The sequence below is a fragment of the Papio anubis genome, chromosome 6 (genome assembly GCF_008728515.1).
Source record: "Papio anubis isolate 15944 chromosome 6, Panubis1.0, whole genome shotgun sequence".
In the NCBI taxonomy this organism is placed as follows: Eukaryota; Metazoa; Chordata; class Mammalia; order Primates; family Cercopithecidae; genus Papio; species Papio anubis.
This window is the reverse complement of record NC_044981.1, coordinates 146,690,900-146,703,813: the sequence shown is the minus strand read 5'-3', so window position 1 is coordinate 146,703,813 and position 12,914 is coordinate 146,690,900. Positions and strand designations below refer to the sequence as shown.

The 12,914-nt window shown below is 44.5% G+C and overlaps 2 protein-coding genes and 1 pseudogene across 3 annotated transcripts; 1 reads left to right on the top strand and 2 right to left on the bottom strand.

Annotated features, from left to right (window-relative positions):
• Window positions 1–1,808: 1,808 nt before the first annotated feature.
• On the bottom strand, window positions 1,809–3,248 carry LOC101017948 (fructose-bisphosphate aldolase A). Its single transcript, XM_003898276.4, has one exon. It carries the CDS (start codon window positions 3,124–3,126, stop codon window positions 2,032–2,034), a length of 1,095 nt encoding a protein of 364 aa, XP_003898325.2. The 5' UTR covers window positions 3,127–3,248; the 3' UTR covers window positions 1,809–2,031.
• A 1,873-nt stretch (window positions 3,249–5,121) lies between these two features.
• LOC110743002 lies at window positions 5,122–10,165 on the bottom strand (annotated as a pseudogene).
• An 81-nt stretch (window positions 10,166–10,246) lies between these two features.
• On the top strand, window positions 10,247–12,697 carry CALHM6 (calcium homeostasis modulator family member 6). 2 transcript variants are annotated; one of them, XM_021936887.2, is made up of 2 exons: window positions 10,247–11,252; window positions 12,007–12,697. In XM_021936887.2, the coding sequence occupies exons 1-2, from the start codon at window positions 10,662–10,664 to the stop codon at window positions 12,427–12,429; spliced, it is 1,014 nt and encodes a 337-aa protein (XP_021792579.2). In that variant the 5' UTR covers window positions 10,247–10,661; the 3' UTR covers window positions 12,430–12,697. The 2 variants fall into 2 exon arrangements, with proteins under 2 accessions (XP_021792579.2, XP_003898328.2); XM_003898279.4 differs by having other exon boundaries at window positions 10,268–11,186.
• Window positions 12,698–12,914: the final 217 nt, after the last annotated feature.

Genomic DNA, 12,914 nt, shown 5'->3' with positions numbered 1-12,914 from the left:
CCTCCACCATCCCACAATGTGGCTTGGTAACTCTGATTACAAAGTGGGTGGGAGTAGGTGTCCAGGTGGCCCTTCAGCTGCACTTGGAACTTAACCCATGACCCTGTTTCTTCCTGGTGTTGCCTTGTTCCTCCATGGATAGGCTACCTACTGTTTTTCACAGGGTTGGCAATTCAAGATTCCTTATGTTATTCTGAGCTATGTGATGTGCTCAGACCGGCATGGCCTGTGCAGAAGGGCTCACATTCTGAGCTGAATAAAATAGGCATGGTGCTGGCTCTGCAGTAAGAGAAGAGAAAATCTAAGCCCGCTTCTCATTCATTTATTCATTGATTCACTCACTATTCCCACAAATATGTACTGAACATCTACAATGTCCTGGGCACTATGCCAAGACCTGTGTAACTAAAAGAGGATTAAGTCAGGTGTTACCCATGCCCTCTTGGAATGTATAATCTAGTGGAGGAGATGAACAAAAATTAACAAGCAACAAATGAAAGATCAAACTGCTACATGTAATAAGGAAAAAATGCAGCTAAAAAAAGCGAAGGGGTGGATGGGGAACTATTTAGAAAGACTGGTCATAGAAGATGTGGTGGAGACTTCCTGTACTTGTCCATGTCAGGTTCTCTGCCTTTAAGGCATGGGAAAGAACCATACTTCCTCTTTCCATTGCAGTTAGGTGAAACCTTGTGGATAGTTCTGAACAGATATTGGTATTTGAAGCAGGGTGCTTTCTTAATTAAAAAACCCTAAAATATGTGGCATGGCCTTGGCAGTTCAGTGGTGGACAGCATATAAATTGATAATGGAGGCTAGATAGATGACAATTCTTGTTATGTGGTGGTTGGCAAAGCCAACTTCTGTATTAACTTGGAGGAAGATTATGTAGCTAAAGGACATACGACTCTAGGGGAAAGGATTGGAAAATAATGTGTCTACTATGTGTTGGCAACTACTAGCTATTTTTTTGGCAAGGCTTTATAACCTCAAAAAAAAAAAAAAGAATTGGTTGATTTGTTAATAAATATGAGAAAGAATGGAGATATTTCAGAAAATTGGGGCCTTGCAAAATTGGAAATCCTAACAGGCTTTAAACTCTAAATACTCAGTCAGAAATTGAGAAAGCCTTGAAAGATGAAGCCCATTAAAATAACCTGTGGAAAGGTAAAATTAAAAGCATGGTGTCTCCACCTATTGATAATGCCTTTCAATCGATTAAGGAATTTCAGGGCAGATAAAATTAAGGTATTCAATTGGATAAATACACAGGGCAAAGATCAAATTAAAGTTGTGGCTTTTCCACAGGAAATCATAGACTCATGTATATTCAGGGTATCAGTAATGGCAAGAGAGAGATAAAGATAGAGAGACATGGAGATCTAGATAGAGAGAGAGGAAGAGACAGAGGAAGGTAGGGTGGATGGTAGGACCAGGGAAAGAGGGACAGAGTGAGACAGAGAGAGAGAGAGAGAGACACGGAGGATGGGGCAAGAAAGCAAAATGACAGAGTATATCTGAGAACCATGTCTTGGAAAGAATGGTGGATATTGGCAAATACGGTTTACTGGAATCAAAGAAATAAGAAGCTTACTAAATTACCACTTGGCAAAAGCCATAAAAGTCCCTACCTTGAGTATACAGAAATGTTCCTTGATTTTCAGGACTCCACCCTCTGGAGGGTTTTCTGTTATCTTCCTTTGTCATGTACTAATGGGCATATATTCGTCTTGGGAACTGTGTAATTCTCTTAGTGCGTGTTCTACTTATGTAATGTCAGAAGACCATAGGTCTACTTGGGCTTGTGATTTTTTTTTTTTTTTTTCCCCCCCCCTTAAATAGCTGTTTATTTGGCAGTGTGCTGGAAAGGGTGATGGACTTAGCATTCACAGACGACACCATACACCACTGTCACGAGGGAGGCAAGAGCGCGGGCAAGCCAGTCTGGAGCCCCGAGGAGGAGGCCCCCTCTTCAAGAGTGGGAGGGGGGCGGGGCCTGGAGTGTTGGGGGCAGCCTGGGAACACCTCCACTTAATAGGCGTGGTTAGAGACGAAGAGGGACTCGCTAGCAGCAGCTCCGGCATGACCGCTCGGGGTGTACTTTCCTTGACAGGCAAGGCTGTTGGCCAGGGCTCGCTTGATGTACTCCTCCTGTGCAGCCTTCAGGTTCTCCTTCTTCCCACCCCAGGCCTTCAGGGCAGAGGCCTGCAGGGCTCGGCCATAAGAGAAGGTCAGGGCCCAGGGCTTCAGCAGGGGGCACTTGTTAATGGCATTGAGGTTGATGGATGCCTCCTCCTCACTCTGGCCTCCAGACAGGAAAGTGATCCCAGTGACAGCCGGGGGGACTGTGCGGCGCAGCGCTGTGACGGTCGCCATGGCAATCTCCTCATGAGAAAACTTCTGGGTGCAAGCGTGGCCTGGGATGACCATATTGGGCTTCAGCAAGGTGCCTTCCAGGTAGATGTGGTGGTCGCTCAGAGCCTTGTAGACAGCAGCCAGCACCTTCTCGGTCACATACTGGCAGCGCTTCAAGTCATGGTCCCCATCAGGGAGGATCTCAGGCTCCACGATGGGCACAATGCCATTCTGCTGGCAGATGCTGGCATAACGGGCCAGGACATTGGCATTTTCCATGATGGCGAGGGCTGAGGGGGTGTGTTCCCCAATTTTCAGCACACAACGCCACTTGGCGAAGTCAGCTCCATCCTTCTTGTACTGGGCACAGCGCTCAGACAGCCCATCCAACCCTTGGGTGGTAGTCTCGCCATTTGTCCCTGCCAGGGGAACCACGCCCTTGTCTACCTTGATGCCCACAACACCGCCCTTGGATTTTATAACTTGGGGGAAAGGACGACCATCATCCGCCTTCTGGTAGAGTGTCTCGTGGAAGAGGATGACACCCCCAATGCAGGGGTTCACGCGGTCGTCAGCTGTCAGCAGCAGCTGGCGGTAGAAGCGCCGGTTCTCCTCGGTGTTCTCGGTGCCAATGGACTGCAGCCTCTTGGCAATGCTCCCAGTGGACTCATCTGTAGCCAGGATGCCCTTGCCGGGTGCCACGATGCGGTGAGCGATGTCAGACAGCTCCTTCTTCTGCTCTGGGGTCAGCGCTGGATATTGGTAGGGCATGGTGCTGGTGGTAGCAAGTTCCGGTGCTTCAGAGGAAATTTCTTCTTTGGAAATCCAGACGGAGGCCCTTGATTGTCAAGAGAAATAAATCTTTGGCCAGGGACCTGTGGGAGGGAAAGGGGTCGTGATTTCTTTGACTGTAAATTTCTTCCAAATTTTAGTAAGCTCCTTATCTTTTTGATTGCAGCAAGCTGTATTTGTCAATAGCCACAGTTCCAAGCTATATTTGTCAATAGCCACAGTACTTTCCAAGACATGATTCCATTCTTCTGCTTTCTTGCAAAGTAAATTTCCTTTCGTATACAAATGAATTGCTTGAAATGTTCTTGCTTATCTTTTCCAATTAGTACGTCTTCCATGTCTTTTCATCCATACCAGCACATACAGATCTACCTCAATGGTATGGATCTACTTTGTATTCTGTGCATAAATACTACATAATTTATTTAAATAGTACCCTACAACTTGACAATTTAGCAAGTTTCAAGTGATGCATTCTTTTTGTGAAGCTCTTCCATGAGAGTTTATGCTCTCCATAGAGTTCATTTAAGTTTCTGAGATTTTATAATAGTGTCATCTATAATTTGAAGAACTAAAAATTTTGTTTTATTAAATTATTTTAATTTTCTTCATTCTTATTATTTAATCTTGTTTGTTATTTATGATTGTTGTCTTTGGAAATTCATATCTCTGATCACATATTATAAATTAGTAAAGGAAATTTGAGTTCAAGAGAGCTGGGCTTGTGATGATAAATGCTGTATCACACATTATCACACATTGTGCTCTGCAGCTGTCATAATAATGCAGACTAATGGCATGACTCTGCTTGAAATATGACTGCTAGATTGTAATACAGCATTAATCTTGGCCCTAAGACCCTCCAAAGAGAGTCAAATCAAGTTAAGATTCAAATATCTTAGGTATCATGGGCAAGATGCAATGCTAGATGCCAAAATTAACAAGTTAATTTACAAAATCTGACACTCCTAATCCCAAAAGGAATATATTTCTGAATGTTAAAATTTGTGGATATATTCTGGATATATATTGTGGGTGTATAAATTTGTGGATATATATTGTGGCTATCTCTCTCTATGTCTCTCTCTGTGTCTCTCTCTCTCACCTTTGAAATAACAATTTGATTTGATGGGTGCTATGGTCTGAATGTTGGTGTCCCCCCAAAAGTCTTATGTTGGAACTTAATATCCAATATGATAGTATTAAGAGGTGAGGCCTGCTGAGAAGTGATTAAATCATGAGGGCTTCACTCTCATGAATGGCATTAGTGCCCTTACAAAAGAGGTTGAAGGGAGGTGCCTTGTCTCTTCCACCATGTGAAGACACAGGAAAGTTGCCATTTATGAGGAATAGGCTTTTACCAGACACCAAATCCGCTAGCATCTTGATCATGGACTTCTCAGCCTTCGGTACTGTGAGAAATAATTCTTTGTTTATAAATTACCCAGTCTAAAGTATTTTGTTATAGGAGACTGAAAGACTAAGACAATGAGCAAACATTATTTCGCCAAAATTGCTAATAGACATAGGTCGTAAAAAGCACAGAGGGAAAACTAACTAGGACCTTTAATAGCCTCTGAGTATCAGATGATGTTGATGATGGCAGTGACAACAACAATAGTAGCAATGATGATGTCAACAGAGACTTGGCCAGATCTAGGTTCTCTAAGTTGTTAAATCAAGTTTAGCCTAAAGCTGCCTCCTTACGTATTTCATGTTCAGCCTAAAGGTTTCTCTGCAATGTAAGCAGACTGTAACCTACTGTTGTGCCAGTCAACAAGTTTTGGCCAATCAAAGGGGGTCAACTGTTCAAACTGTATTCAAACAAGGTAAATGCTAAGCTGTAATCAACCAGGCTGTTTCCATACCTCACTTCCGTTTTTCATACGTCACTTTCCTTTTTCTGTCTATAAGTTTTCCACGGGATTCTCTCTGAGCCTACTCTGGCTCAAGAGGCTGCCAGATTCATGAATCATTCTTTGCTCAATTAAACTCTGTTAAATTTAATGTGGCTATGGTTTTTCTTTTAACAGAGTTAAAATAACCATCTGCTGCAACAAAAAAATTAGTGTGTTAATCACTAAATACTAAAACTTTTGTGATAGGCGTAGGAAATTCATGCTAAGAGAGGAATAAAAATCTTTAAAGAGATTTTTTTGGAAATGTCATGGGATTGCCATTTAACAAATGACGGCTCTGTGCCAAGGAAAGAGTCTGATCTTTCCCTCCTTCTGCTTTACACTTCCGTTGGAAAAACTTTTATAAACATTTGAAATACGTCAAGATAATAGCATGTTCCAGATTTTCAAATATGTTATCTAACATGAGCAATACATCCACAAATTTTAACATTCAGAAAGATATTCCCTTTAAGAGTAGGAGTGTCAGATTTTGTAAACTAACTTGTTAATTTGGCATCTGGCATTTCTTCTTGCACATGTTACCTATGATATTTGAATCCTAATTTGATTTTACTCCTTTTGGAGGGTCTTGGGGCCAAGACTAATGTTGTATTAGAATCTAGCAGTCATATTCCAAGCAGGGTCATGACATTAGTCTGCATTCTTATGAAAGCTGCAGAGAACAATGTTTGAGAACTAGCACACATGAAGACAAATGCAAGACACTTTCAGATTCACAGTGGGTATGTGCATTTCCTTTCAAGAAGTTCCTTTTCCAAGAAATGCTCTGTGGTTTCTGAAACCCATTCCTGACATTGAAAATGATAGTGCTGAAAAACAAAGTACTACAGTTAAAGGAAACCAAAGAGAACCCATAACTATTGGCTTTACACTGTGCTTAATGTGAGACTCAACTACTCATTTATTTATTTATTTATTTTCACCTCTGAACTTTTTATTGGCCTCCTGCTCCCCAAAGGGTCCCCTACTTCTGCTGGCTTAATACCTCAGAACTTTGGTATCATTGGTCTCAGACACCACTTTGCCAACCACTATCCCGCAGATGGTGGTCTTTTGGATGGTTTGCATGGAGTTGCTGCTGTCCAGGGCATCACCAAGACTGAAGTCCTCACCATCTTCCAGCAGGCATTGGCAGGTGGTGATCTCAGCCTCCAGCTTGACCTTGATGTCCAGCAGGGCCTCATACTCCTGGGCCTAGCACTGTCCCTCTGCCTGGGTCTGTGCCAGCTCTGACTCCAGGTGCATCAGGTCCCATTGGGCTGCTCCATCTGCAGGGCATAGTGGGCATCCACCTCCCTCAGGCTGCTCTCCAAGCTGGCCTTCAGATTTCTCATGGAGTCTAGGTCGATCTCCAAGGACTGGACTGTATGTCTCAGCTCTGTGAGCGTCATCTCAGCAGCTCCAATCTCGGTGGACTGCATGGTGACCACTGTGGTGCTCTCCTCAATCTGCTGAGACCAGTACTTGTCCAGCTTCTCTCAGTTCTTCCCAGACAACTTGTCATATTGGGCCCGGATGTCTGCCATGATCTTGGCAAGATCCTGAGATTTGGGGGCATCTACCTCCACGGTCAGCCCAGAGCTGGCAGTCTCGGCTTGTAGGCCTTTTACTTCCTTTTCGCGGTTGGTTCCTCATGAAGAACAGCTCCTTTCTGAGAGCTTCGATCTCTGTCTCCAGCTGCAGTTGAGTGACATTGGTGTCATCAGTGACCTTGTGGACCCCATGGATGTCGCTCACCACAGACTGGCACATGGCCAGCTCTGTCTCATACTTGACACTGAAGTCATCAGCAGCAAGACAGGCACTGCTGATCTGCAGAATGATGCGGGCATTGTCCACAGTATTTGCGCAGATTTGAGCCCTCAGGTCCTGACGGTCGTGAAGTAATGGCTCCAGTCTCTGGTCTGGGGTCCCTTCTTCTCCAGGTGCTCCTGGATTTTACTCTCCAGCTTCCAGTTCTCAGTCTCCAGGCTCCTCACTCTGTCCAGGTAGGAGGCCAGACAGTCATTCAGGCTTTGCATGGTCTCCTTCTCATTCTGGATGCCTCCTATTCCTGCCACACCCCTGGCCATCCCCACGGCCAGGCCCCCAGATCCCATGCCGCCCCAGAAGCTGGTGGAACGGGACACAGAGATCCAGGAACCAGAGCCCCTGGTGCCTGCATAGACACTGGCCACACTGCTCACCAGCCGGACGATGAAGCTGGGTGCCTGGACAGAGCCCAGGGAATGGTAGTTGGTGGAGAAGGCGGAGCAAGTGGTGAAGCTCATGCTGTCCAGGGAGGAGAGCAAGAGGACAGGACTCAGGCTTTGCTGACGACATTCTCCTACTCATTTCTTAACAGCTAAAGCAAATCACAGCCTTTCAAAAGTGTAAAGATGTTTAAAATATTACTTAGTCAACCTCTCCACACCATTAGGGTGTTAGTCAATTTCCAGTAAGGGCTGAACTTCTGAGCAATATCCTCTCAGAACAGAGCTGGGTATGGAGGGCTGGGAATCTTCAATAGACCAAGAGCTAGAACCAGTCAATCCAGTGGTGGTGGGAGTGGATGGCAAGGTACTAGACTCAAAGCCAGATGCTGGGGAAACATTCAGGCTGGCAGGCAAATCCTGGACTCTCAATTATAGAAACCTGTACTAAGTTCTGAATGATCATTGCATCTGGGAGATTTGTGTTTAGGAGAGTACAAAAACAGCAAACCCAGGAAGGGGTGTTTAGAGACAGAAGCTCACAATGTCAGGATGCAGCTCGGTCTGTGATAAGTTTCAGAGGCAGAATTTCAGACTACATATTCTGGTCTATGAAGCACCGAAACCTGACCTTCCAACCTGCAGCTTTGGCCTCATGATGTGCCAACTTGCCTGTCATTCTCAATGCTCCCATCACTCTGGCCTTCTTTCCAACCAAGCTCCTTTGTACCCCAGACTCATTCAGATTAAATGTCATTTTCTCATAGAGGCTCTTTCAGGACACTCTCTAACTCCAATTTATCCTGTGCATAATCTTCAGAACCCTTTCTCTCCATTTACTATATCATCTCTACTATAAGTTCAAAGATGGCTGGATACCTGTATCTTCTTCCTGGTTGTATCCAGCAATTCCAAGTACTTTTGATAGATACCTGACATATTCTGAGTGTTTATTAAACATCTAAATGAATGACTGAATGAACAAATGAACTAATTAATAACTGGTTAACAAACGAATTAATCTAGTTGGGGCAGGGGGCTGATAGATTAAAGTTTCTGTAAGTAAACATATTTCAAACAAATCATTGACTAAATAACAGAAGCCAGAGAAGAGAAGGTGACGGACTTCATTAGAGTCTTAATAAATGAAGGGAACAAAACCAGACCATAGGAATGAGGTGAAGGAGGAGATGGTGCTGATTAGATTGAGCCCTAGTGGATGATAAACTATTACAGCACAGTGGTAAAACCCTGGGATGGCTATCAGTAGGTAACCAGGAAAATGCCAGCCATCCCTCTTGGTTTGAGAGATGTGGGAGAATAAATTAATCTCACTCAAGAAGACAGAAGGGTGCATTTTTATTAGGCTTCAGTTAGAGGAGATTTGGATAAAGCCATCTGCACAAAGGTTGTGGATATACTGATGTTTGTGCATGATGGAATATGGGAAGGGTGGAGGAGAGAGGACACAATAGAGTATTATGGTAGAGGTGAAGAAGAGTGCAGCAGTAGGAGGAGAGTTACTCAAGGCACAAGGGAAGAAGTTTATCTTGGGAGATGAAAAATTACAAAGATAATGGTCATAGCAGAAGTGATTTGCTTCAAACATGCAACTTTGCTGCAAGTTGACAGGAAGCCTGGCAGTATCTGGTCTAAACTCAGAGAAGAGGGCTCCAACTTTCCTGCATGACCATGAAGACCCTCATCTGGGGTTAGCCTCTAAACACACAGAAAAAGATATCTATTTACCACACCACTATGGAATGACAGCTTTTGGCACTATGCTAGGCACCCTGCTGGTGGTGTTGGAGGGGGAGTAGTTAAGAAGGCAAGTTGGACTAAGAAAATAATAATAAATTTCTTGTCCCTTCTCTAACAATTCATTTGGTTCCACGGGCTACCTATTCTTCCCAGATAAAATCAGGCAAGCCTAGTGGATGGGCACCAATAAGAACCATTTCACTGTGAATTGCCCGCCCAAGCTCCATATCCAGATGCCTCCTTGTGGTGAAGCAGACAGCTAAGGTGTACACCAATTCTCTTAAGGTCGCAGAGTCACTGAGTCACTTAATACTATCCACTGAATTGATCCTCGGTGTAAAATTCAAAATTCAGTATTCATCAAGATTCTTAAGTTATGTACAGTGTAATTATTTGTTGTCTATTCCCCAAATTGCACTGTAAGGGGTAAACTGTCACACTGAGTATTCATTTAATGGACACACCCTATAGGTAAAGACACTTTACATATGCTGCTCAATCTACTCATATCAATAATCTTGAAAAGTGGGCACTGTTATCCTTCTTTTACAAATAAGGATGCTGTGCCTCAGAGGGGCATACTTGTTAAATACACCACAGACACGATGTGCTTGACTTCAAACTCCATGTTCTTTCAAGCACACCTCAGCTCACTGTAACCTACTCTGGAGTCACACAGAGTAAGACTCAATATCACAAAAGTGGTTACAGTGTTTGTGTCAGAACAATGCTGCCTTCAGAAAACTGAAGGTGGAGGAAACAACAACATTAGATAGATGTAGCTGCAGTTTGCAATTTTGGGTTCAACTAGTATTCTTTGAACAATCATGTATCCCCTTCTGTGCTGATCAGCTTGGTGGTCAGAGTCAGAATTTTACCCTCCTATAACACTGACCGTGTTATGACATACCTGAAAGAAAATGACATTGTATTGATGAGTAAATCAATACAGTATATTTGGTCTAATGCCCTGAAGGAGATCAGGTAGAGGAGAGAAGAGTCAGTGTGAACTAGGCTGGTGGTTCTGTCCAGGAGGGAGACAGAAAGCGTGCCGCACGTCATAGAAGTACCAGAACTTGAGCTGGACTTTGCTATGATTTAGCTTATGAAGGAGGAACCAGAAATTTGTCCTTGAATAATGTTTCCCGTAAGTAGTCAGTTTTTCGATAATTATTTGGTTTTACTGTGTGATCTGGCTTAGTGACTAGGGTGGCTGCAATAGAGGAAAATCTGGTATTTCCCAGTTTTCCCAACTGGTGGCTGTGGATCAAGAAGGTAGTTTCCTGGTTCGTTGTCAGATTGGTAACAAAGGAACAAGGTCAATCTTCTGTCAGAGTTCCTGAATTGGGGGAGGAAGATAACTGGTGCCTCTGCCTTTGGAACGGGGTGGGTGCCAGAGAGGTCAAGGGTCCAGGGGGTGTCTGTCTGCCTGGTTCTCTTCGTTAACCAGAGCTGGTGTGGCTGAAATGAGAAAGTGAAACTTTAGGAAGGTCTGAGAAGCCCTCTTCCCTTTTAAAACAGCTGCTTCTCGAAGAGTGGAAAGCCACAGTCCCCAGTCCACCAAAACCATCTGACAAGCAGGACAGCCAAGAGGCAGAAGGATCAGGGCCTGTCCGCGACGTCCCGGGGGACGAGGCTCATGGAGAAGTTTCGGGCAGTGCTGGACCTGCACCTCAAGCACCACAGCGCCCTGGGCTACGGCCTGGTGACCCTGCTGACGGCGGGCGGGGAGCGCATCTTCTCCGCCGTGGTGTTCCAGTGCCCGTGCAGCGCCGCCTGGAACCTGCCCTACGGCCTGGTCTTCTTGCTGGTGCCGGCGCTCGCGCTCTTCCTCTTGGGCTATGTGCTGAGCGCACGCACGTGGCGCCTGATCACCGGCTGCGGCTGCAGAGCCCGCGCGAGTTGCGGATCTGGGCTGCGCGGCTCCCTGGTGTGCGCGCAGCTCAGCGCGGCCGCCGCGCTCGCGCCCCTCACTTGGGTGGCCGTGGCGCTGCTCGGGGGCGCCTTTTACGAGTGCGCGGCCAGCGGGAGTGCGGTCTTAGCGCAGCGCCTGTGCCTCGACCGCGACCACAACTGCGCCGCGGAGCTGCCGCTGGTGCCCTGCCACGAGGCCAAGGCGTCGGACGTGCAGGACCTCCTGAAGGATCTGAAGGCTCAGTCGCAGGTCTGCCGCTGGCGCTGGGGGCGTTTGGGGAGAGCCGAGGGGCCGAGATTTCGCTGGGCGTCTGGGGTGAGGGAAAAATCGGTGACTTTTCTCCAGATATACAATGCCTAAGAAAATCTAGAATGGCTCCTTGCATCTAATTTGCCGTCAAACGAATATCTGAATAAAACGCATGAAAAGGAGAAAAAAGCATTCCTGTAGTATCTGCCACTGTACATGAATCGTGGAAAGTGGGAGTGAGAGTGAGCACACCTACTCTGTGCCAGATATTGCGCTAGGCCCTTGACCGCCTGCATTATTTTTACGCCTCACAACAGCGGTTTTGCCATTACAAGTAATAGTTTCGTATCTCCACTATATAGCGACTTCACTGAGTCTAAGTAGTTTGCCCAGTCAGTAGAAAGCAGAAGAATTGTTACAATTAAAGGCGTCTATACAATAAAATGGGTCTGTCTGGCTGTAAAGCCAGCACCCCACGTTGCATCTGGACTTAGAAAGCTCAGAAGTTCTTTAAAATGAACACTTCTTTCCCAGGATTTGCAGAAGTTCCACGTTTTGAGTTCTAAGGGAGTGGTATGGGCTCCTTCCTGGGGAGAATCACAGTGCATAACTTGGACTAGAGTTGACCTTTCAAGCAAGCAGTTGTACTGGGGGTCGAGGGAGGTTACTGCGACACCTTACTCTTAAGGAATTAAGACCTAAAACTGTTGCTTGTTCATCGTCGTAACTGGAGAGTAGTTGAAGCTTTATCTGAGGATTTTTAAATTTCTTGTAAAAAAAAAAAAAAAGTAACTAAATTACTATTTTGTGTTTTCTTAAGGTGTTGGGCTGGATCTTGATAGCAGCTGTTATCATCATCCTTCTGATTTTTACATGTGTCAGCCGATGCCTGTCTCCAGTTAGTTTTCTGCAGCTGAAATTCTGGAAAATCTATTTGGAACAGGAGCAGCAGATCCTTAAAAGTAAAGCCACAGAGCATGCAACTGAATTGGCAAAAGAGAATGTTAAATGTTTCTTTGAGGGCTCCCATCCGAAAGAATGTAACACTCCGAGCGTTAAAGAGTGGCAGCAAATTTCATCACTGTATACTTTCAATCAGAAGGACCCGTACTACAGCATGTTGCACAAATATGTTAACAGAAAAGAGGAGACTCACAGTATCAGGTCTACTGAAGGAGATACAGTGATTCCTGTTCTTGGCTTTGTAGATTCATCTAGTATAAACAGCACTCCTGGGTTATGACCTTCTGAATGAATAGAAAAAAAAGTCGTTTTGAATTATTGCTTTATGAAAAAATAAACATTGATATTTTTAGGACTGCTTTTTTTCTTCCAAATTGTGGAATTTTATATATGAAATTAAAATATAGAGCTTAACCTCTTTATAATATTATTTAAAACAAACAAACAAAAAAAGAAAATGATTCATCCAAAGTAAAAACTAGAACTAAAATAAGTCTTATATCCTTGTTCTAGAGTCCTTTTCAAATAAAACACTTTTGGAGCAAAAACAGTGACAGAACAATTGAACTTCAGACATTTCTTTTAGGTTATCTGATGTTAATTTCAAGTTCATTTTCTTGCCTACAACATCTTGTTAGGAACTTTAAGATTATGGCATTCTAACTGGTTCTATAGCACAATGGATGGCACATTGGGCTTCTAGCCGAACCTGCTGTGGGCATTCAAAAATTAGAGCATTTTGTGACTCTAATGGGGTTACAATAA

Excerpts from the sequence above, each read along its gene's own strand:
- LOC101017948 (XM_003898276.4), bottom strand. The coding sequence starts at position 3,126 with ATGCCCTACCAATATCCAGCGCTGACCCCAGAGCAGAAGAAGGAGCTG.
- CALHM6 (XM_021936887.2), top strand. The coding sequence starts at position 10,662 with ATGGAGAAGTTTCGGGCAGTGCTGGACCTGCACCTCAAGCACCACAGC. Across the intron at positions 11,253-12,006 it reads GATTTCGCTGGGCGTCTGGG|GTGTTGGGCTGGATCTTGAT; the intron begins GTGAGGGAAAAA and ends TGTTTTCTTAAG.